General features: G+C 41.2%; 1 protein-coding gene across 1 annotated transcript in view; it reads right to left on the minus strand.

Moving 5' to 3' along the window:
- The window catches only part of LOC108574890, a 13,857-nt gene that overhangs the window by 5,055 nt on the left and 246 nt on the right, over positions 1 to 8,556 (minus strand). The window contains 2 exon segments of the mRNA XM_017937545.1: positions 1,385 to 1,559; positions 1,939 to 2,076. Coding sequence (XP_017793034.1) covers positions 1,385 to 1,559; positions 1,939 to 2,028 — 265 coding nt within the window. The 5' untranslated portion in view covers positions 2,029 to 2,076.

Below are 8,556 nucleotides of genomic sequence, written 5' to 3' on the forward strand. Positions count from 1 at the left end.
ATTCAATTTGCCCGCGCGGAAACGATTTAACTTTCAATTCCCGGAAACTACTTTCCTCCCCGCAAGACGTCGAGGCTTCGAGCTTTAACGAGCCAACCGCACAGCGACGGATATTCTTCACGGCGAGACTCGCCGGATTAATGGATGGAAACAGTTTGATCTTTACGAATGGAATTATTAATTCGCGGCTTGCTGCGGCCGATGAGTCACTTTCGGGATCTTATCGTGATTACCCGTGTTTCTGTTCGAGGGGCGCTAAGTCCAAGGTATGTATATTCGCGTGACAAACCTCAACTTTGCACCCTCACAAATGTCCTACAGCATGGAGAGTGGAAAATTTTCTGATGAATTGTTAAATAGAGTGGATTAACACGTTGAATGCTGGATATTATGCAAAAATGTTATACGTCTTGATTAAAAAATTGATTCCATTAAGAAATTCGAATCACAACCAGTGCACTTCGTACTTTTCTGTTGTTAACACATTACCAAGCACCTGAATTAACAGTATAATATTTGAAAATCAATTTCATCGTCTTTATATAAAGATCATCTCATATAAGAGAAATTAACAATGATATCGTAGCGGCCAGCTGCACGAGCAAATGTAAATATTTGGCGTGCAAATGGTCAATACGGTTTAGGACACGCACGACAGAAAAGCTATTTTTGAGAAAGCCGTTTTAGCCTTTTTGTTAACGAAGATGCGAATAATGCACCAAATCAAGGACTTTCTTTTCCGGTCTCAATAGCGTTAGCGGGTGTCATAAACCGTGCGTTCCAGGCACAGGCCCGGAAAAAACCGCGCAAATCGCAGCCCCTTTCCTAGATAGCGCGCCAAAAGCGCAAGGATTAGAGGGCGCGATTAGTAAAAAAGAAATCATCGGATTGGTGGAAAAAAAGGAACTCGCGAAGAAGAGATGCCACGAGCGTCCGCGAAAAGCGAAGGAAGTTAGTCGCTAGCGAGTCCCAACCGCCTGCATACTTCCTTCAATAATATACTCCGTCTAATCGTCAATCGGAAACATAATATTACTAAATCTATCTAAACAATTGATAATGTATTGACAACTGACAAGTGCTTCGATCAATTCCTCGCTATCCCTAATGACAGATGACCCGACCAATAGCCTTGCAATCTCTACACAGGGTGCATGAGAAATCATGGTAAATACAAACGTGAGAACAAATCTTCCAACGAAAATAAATTATTTTTTAATTTCAACTTATTCTCATTTATACCACGATTTATCACTCATCCTGTATGTCATCTGTAGCAAGTCAAGTTAGCATACAACGTGTCGAAACAACTTGTTCCAAGGTTGTAAATGTAGAAGAAGGAGGAGGATGAGAAGAAGAAGGATTAATCTTGTTTCCATTGTACCTGCGAGGAGTTCCCTCTCCGGCGACGAGTCCCTGGAGTTACTATCCTCATGGTGGGAGGAACTGCTCGCTCTGCTGATGTCAATTCGCGGTGTACTGGGTGTCTTTAGCGAACTACCAGGCGTTGCCGGCGTGGTGACCTCAACGATGCCTGGCATTCGCGCAGCTGGTTCCCCCTGCATTCAAATTCGTAAGGCTGGTTTTTCGTCACAGGTCACAGGTCACAGTGGGTGTGGTTGGTGGTAGTTGGTTGATTGATTGATTGATTGGTTGGTTGGTTGGTTGGTGGAACAACACACAGGTGGTCTTGCTCCAGGGAAACAACACACGGAGCCTTCGACAACACTTTGTCTTATCGAAGGGGGAAGAAGACAAGAAGAAGACACAGATACGCGCACACACGTTACTCGTGTATTAATTGTGGTGCGCGCTATTCGACGGAATCCTCGACGACTTATCGCAATTCGTATGTGCCCCTCTGCTTTTCGAGCAGCAGACTATCGGCCGACTTAGAGAGAGAGAGGAGGCTCAGGGAGGACACAGGGAAGGACTCACGTTTTCCACCTCGTCGGACAGGTCTTCGAAGGATGCTATCGGCGCTGGTCCAAGCTTCCTCTGATGAACGCTCGGTATTCCTGACGCCATACTTTTATTTCCTTTTTTTACTTTTTGATAGCTCAGCCCTCGATGATGCTGCAACACAATGCTTCGTTTTAATACAATACTGATGTCTGCTTGATATCGTGAAGGCATGTTCTGTAACTGAATCTGTTGGATTATTTTCAAAATTACGTGAAAGCTGAACGTTTTCTGAAAAATGAATATTTTCTCTTATTTTGAAACGATGTTAAAAAATAACAAAAACGAGAACAACAAAATCGAACAACCATTTCTAACTAATAGAAATTTGAAAACCCGTACGACAAAGACTACACAATTCGATGCAAACTATCTACGTTAGAGCGTATCGTTTTTTCATAAAACTACTCGCCAGAAATCGAGGTAAAATTTCAAGAACACCGTACACGCGTACGAAATGAAATTTCAATTCGCAATATTTGTAAAATTATGTTCGTCGAATCACTTCTGATGTACATAGCCCCTTTTAATGTCCTGATTACACTTGACAACCGTTCGAACTCGACGATCGCTGTTTCCAATAGGATCCGCGCGTGTTCAACGGTATATTCTGCGTGGAATCGTGAGTAGATCTCATATAGAAGAAGCTAATCAGTGCCTACGTTAGAACGTTTAAGCGAAGGACGAATCGATTAACCCCGCGCTCTCTGTTACGAGAGGATGTGCCGTCATTGAGGGCCACTTGTCATACGTCACCGCTGTTCGAGAGATCCAATTTTCCATCAGACCTCTAAATATTTTTCCCGCAACCTTATTACCTCCATTTGCGGAGATCTCATCTCGCTTCTATATTTTCCGCTAACGACACTTCATCGTGCATCGTAAAACGATACAACGAGTAATATAAAATAAGGGAAACATAAAACGTATAAAAGATAGAATAAAATGGAATAGCTAACGGTAACTTAACGGAAAAAATTCGAAACAAGTAAATTTCAGGGAAACCGTGTTTCACTTGGGAACAAACGTGTCAGCAGCCCCTGCAGACACGGCAACCGCGACAATTTACAAGGAATCCTCAGGCGCAAACAAAACGGTTTCCAAAGCAGAATTTTCTTCTTCCGTCCAGTTGATATTTCAAATGTTTATTGAACCTTTTGTTCTATAGAGTATACCTTCAGATACCAAATCGCATTACGCAGGGACCTCCAACGGAAGAGTCGAAGATATTCCAGGAGAACTGATCGGCGGGGCAAAAGTATTTAGAGTGGAAGGAAACGAAAAACGCGAAGTCGTGTAATTTCTTCGCCATTGTTCCCTTTGAAATGGAACACTGGATACTTTATGGAGTAAAGGAAAGTTGAGTAACTGACTGTCGAAGAAGTTGAATCCGATCTTTCCTGTTCTCCGAGAAAATGTCGCGTATATTATTTCAAGAAATGCTATATTATTCATCTGCTTGGTTTTTTTCATACATTTCCTTGCAAATTTCCAGCGGTATCTGAAGAACAACAGAAAATAAAAGTCGTTCTTTCCAGTAACTCGATTAATTAATTAAAATACTACAGATAGGGGTGAACGAGTCAATCCATTAAAAAATTGCTGCGTTTCTACTTTTATACCGTAGGAGGGGCGAGGGAAAAAAAAAAGGAAGCTCACAATGTAAGAAAGGTCGTTGATACGCTGAGCCAATTAGCAAACGAAGTCTCGAGGGGCTCAGACTGAATCTCATGCTTCAACGTGTTAAATACACGTTGCTTGGCCGTTCGCTTCCTCAGCGACATGGAATCGTCCAGCAATACTTCATGTTTCTTAGCATCTGCAAAATGATCGGTTGGATCGAAGGAAATCGGCGGCGCTATTAATCGAGGGGGAAAGGATTAACGTTCTTAAATGCACAACGTTTTTCTTAGAACCTAAAACAGTCTTTATCTTGGAATGTGATTACAGATGTAAATGTTCTTTATTATAATCTGTTGTAATTATGTACGTTCAACGTTAGAATTATTCAAATGTCCGACAATGATGTATTACGAGTATTTTAATTTCCTTAACTCTTTGCACTTCACTAGCGATGTTTATGATATACATCATACTATGAAAAAAGAAATGAAAATAAATAAATTCACAAGCATTTATCATTTTCTCTATTTAAAACGAAACTCGATTTTCAGAAGTTTCACTACAAAAGTACTGGAGTTATTGATCGATCGCAAAGGATTAATTGTCATGTAACGATCAAAAGAATTAATAATGCTAGCATTCGAACAATTGATATAAAGGTTAATGGATTACTTATTTGTGCAACTAACTACCATTGGTAAAAGAAACATTAAAAACAACGAGAAAAACAGCATCCACGGTAATCAAGAGAGAGACAGGGGGCGGGGTGAGAGAGATTGAAAGGATAGCAGTGGAAAATTAGCCGTTCTGTATAGGATCAGTATGAAAACCGTAACGGAGTAAAGGTGAAGAGGAGAGCGGTAGAAAGGATCTGTTTCACAGTGTCTTGTTTTGCGTCTTCCAATCTTCCAGTAAATCAATTGTTTAGAGAGTCTCGAGAGCAAGCGGCCGGCTAAACGAAGTCCCAGTCTCGTCCGTGACTTTCGCGCGAACGTGAGGATCTTTTTAAACAGCCACTGGGAATTTTCTCGGAAGCTCCGAGAATGATCGATCTCTTTTTCCCTCTTTATTTAGTAGCTAACAGTGATTCGACGTAGATTCTGAAGAAAAACAACGGAACAATTGGACACACACACACACACACATACGCGCGCGCGCGTACGCGTATGCGTATAGAAGAATTTGAGGATATATAGGAAAAGTTTGAAAATAAGATCTATCCATTAAAGTACAGAGAATTTGGCTGCAAGCCCGTTCTATCCGTTCTTCCTTCTATTCGACTTACGCCTTCGCCAGCAACGAATGATTTATCGCTGCTCCATTTGTAATCGCACTTTCGAATTACAAACGACTGCCGACTCAATTCTGCCCTGCTGCTGGTTAATTAACTCCGCGGATCCATTCACTTGTCGACGATTGCAGCTATCAGAATTAAGTTACGGAACGTCTAACCAGAGACAATATAAATTACTTTGAGCGATGTGTTACGTGTAATCCGAAAATTGATATGATTATAATAAGTAGAATTTAAACGTATAAATTCACAAGCATTTATCATTTTCTCTATTTAAAACGAAACTCGATTTTCAGAAGTTTCACTACAAAAGTACTGGAGTTATTGATCGATCGCAAAGGATTAATTGTCATGTAACGATCAAAAGAATTAATAATGCTAGCATTCGAACAATTGATATAAAGGTTAATGGATTACTTATTTGTGCAACTAACTACCATTGGTAAAAGAAACATTAAAAACAACGAGAAAAACAGCATCCACGGTAATCAAGAGAGAGACAGGGGGCGGGGTGAGAGAGATTGAAAGGATAGCAGTGGAAAATTAGCCGTTCTGTATAGGATCAGTATGAAAACCGTAACGGAGTAAAGGTGAAGAGGAGAGCGGTAGAAAGGATCTGTTTCACAGTGTCTTGTTTTGCGTCTTCCAATCTTCCAGTAAATCAATTGTTTAGAGAGTCTCGAGAGCAAGCGGCCGGCTAAACGAAGTCCCAGTCTCGTCCGTGACTTTCGCGCGAACGTGAGGCTCTTTTTAAACAGCCACTGGGAATTTTCTCGGAAGCTCCGAGAATGATCGATCTCTTTTTCCCTCTTTATTTAGTAGCTAACAGTGATTCGACGTAGATTCTGAAGAAAAACAACGGAACAATTGGACACACACACACACACACATACGCGCGCGCGCGTACGCGTATGCGTATAGAAGAATTTGAGGATATATAGGAAAAGTTTGAAAATAAGATCTATCCATTAAAGTACAGAGAATTTGGCTGCAAGCCCGTTCTATCCGTTCTTCCTTCTATTCGACTTACGCCTTCGCCAGCAACGAATGATTTATCGCTGCTCCATTTGTAATCGCACTTTCGAATTACAAACGACTGCCGACTCAATTCTGCCCTGCTGCTGGTTAATTAACTCCGCGGATCCATTCACTTGTCGACGATTGCAGCTATCAGAATTAAGTTACGGAACGTCTAACCAGAGACAATATAAATTACTTTGAGCGATGTGTTACGTGTAATCCGAAAATTGATATGATTATAATAAGTAGAATTTAAACGTAGCTGGAGATTTGGAACACTTTAGATTATTGTTAGAATGAACCAAGAGTCACAAATATAATCAACAAACAGAGGGTTAAATCACAGTGTCTAATCTACCTAACCTAAAAAAGGAAGAAGAAGAAACATACATGTTAAGAGATTATTTATGAAATATTCCACGAATTATTTACGCAATTTTCATGTTTACAGCCGCGGTGTAACGTTCAAGCCGATCCTTTAAACCTTTCGAACCCAATTTCGTGCTCCGTTTGACTGGTAGACAAGCGTACACGTAGCCGAGCGAACAACAGGATCGACTTCGGCCTAAACGTGTTTGCGGAGGCTGTTTTTTCGTAGGTGGACAAGTTCAAAGGGATTAGCTTACGGTCTACGGCGTTTGTTTTTCAGTTACATTTGTCTAGACCTGTGAGAACGGTCTTTGTGTCGCTTTGTGTATCATTTCCCGTGTTTTCTCTAATTTTCCATTTTTCAATTGATCGACCTAACCTAACTTTCATCGATAGCAACCTTGTTGCAATTTTTCATCGTTTCGAGGCAGGTTTAACGACCAACGAGGTCGATTAATGCGTGTGGGAGTGGCACAGGGAGTATGGAACGGTGCCAAAATCCAAAAAGTCTCTATTCTCCAAGGAGGATCGAGCTTAATTCTAGAGAGAAGAGGTCTGATAAGCAGACGAGCCTCAAGACGATTCTGATTCGTGGTATGCGATGATTGCACCGCTATCTGTTGGATCTGTTACAAAACTGTGCACACAATGAAGAAACCGTGAGAATCGCTCAACTTCGAACACAGTGGGGCATCTTTAAGAATTAGAAGACTTCTTTCCATTCAACTCTGAACAACATATTTCACTCGAACTATCGAAAACTAACCTAAACTTGAATTCAATAGCAAAACAAAACAGGTTTCCTTCTACTCGATTTCACACGTGACTCACAAGTCACCAAGGAACAACTGGTTAGATTAAGTTTTTGGCCAGACGGTTTATTCTAGGATCGACGTACGACGATGCAGCTGGAGCTGCGGAGAAAATCGGAAAACAGCGAGGAGTAGGCTTCTCGAAGCGGCGCTATAAATAGAAGAGCCTTGTTAGCGGTTACACTATGTGCACGTATGTACGTACTCGTGTCGGATACACACGATTCCCTGTCTTTTTTTAAAACTGGAAAAGAGCCGCTCGTACGCCGATACCCGATAATCCGTGTCAGCGACGTCGAAACGGACACAACCGCGCCCCGATGAATAATCAAATGACGCCGTTTCGCCTCACCTTTAACCCCGTTAAACCCTTTCACTGCTGCATATACGCCCTCGCGTACGCATCAATATTGACCATGAATGCATTTCAGATCAATGAAAATTCGTTTCATCCATTTTCTTTCATTCTTACAAGTATAGGAAGAATTAACGTTCGCTTAACACGTTCCGTGACACAAGGGAATTACAAGCTGCAAGTAGAATTCTGAAATAAAGGTAAAAGGTGAGCGTGAAATTGTTGTTAATACCGATTCTAGAGTGATTGGGTTAATACAGCTGTTGTACATACAACTATCTGATTTCGATTGTTAAACCTGATTGATTCTCTCCTGGTTGGCGGTTACGCTGCTGCAGAAAAATGATTTCTCAACGATTCAGTCGCTGGCGATCGTTAATTGCACGTTAAAGATTTAAGAGACGAGGTTACGTCGCAGGAGGGGAAAAAATGGCACGTTGGCTGAACGGGGGCTCGATCGAGGGATAGATAGTCGAAGAGGAATGCGCCGTTCTGACCTGATCAGATATTTACCGATACGTTATACGCTCGACAAATTGTAGAACGTTATTATGCGACTGTCTATTTACCTCTGAATAGAAGCATTACTGTTCAAAGTACAGTAACCGATTCAACAACCTCCTTCTTTCAATTATTCTAATGAGAACAGTGCACCGGTAATTAGTACAAGACCACTCCTTTTAAATTGTTTAAATTAAAACTTTAGCCATACCTAATAAGACCGCTTCTACTGAATTACTTTGATCAAAAACTACACTGAATATTACTGCTTTAGATTGAACGATCACTCAGGTATACGAAGAAAATTAAGCTGAGTCACTTCTAGCGAACATCGCCTAGTCATTCGTCCTACTAGAAGATTCTCAGAGCCGGAAACAGCGTCTACACCAGTCTAATATTTTCCCAACAATTCGAAGCTGGGATATTTCGTAAGCAACGAGGGGTCCGTCTGTTCCATTGACGAGTTTCACGGCTCAGAACGATTGCGCAGCAAACCGCGGCCACTTCGTTTATTTATAAACGTCATCTGGCTTCCAAATTCCTCTCCTCTGTCCATATACTTTTTCACACGTTACCAGTAATCGATTTTTATCACTCGTCAAATGATTCCTCTACTTACT

Source organism: Habropoda laboriosa, unplaced genomic scaffold, assembly GCF_001263275.1.
Source record: "Habropoda laboriosa isolate 0110345459 unplaced genomic scaffold, ASM126327v1 scaffold210, whole genome shotgun sequence".
Lineage (NCBI taxonomy): Eukaryota > Metazoa > Arthropoda > Insecta > Hymenoptera > Apidae > Habropoda > Habropoda laboriosa.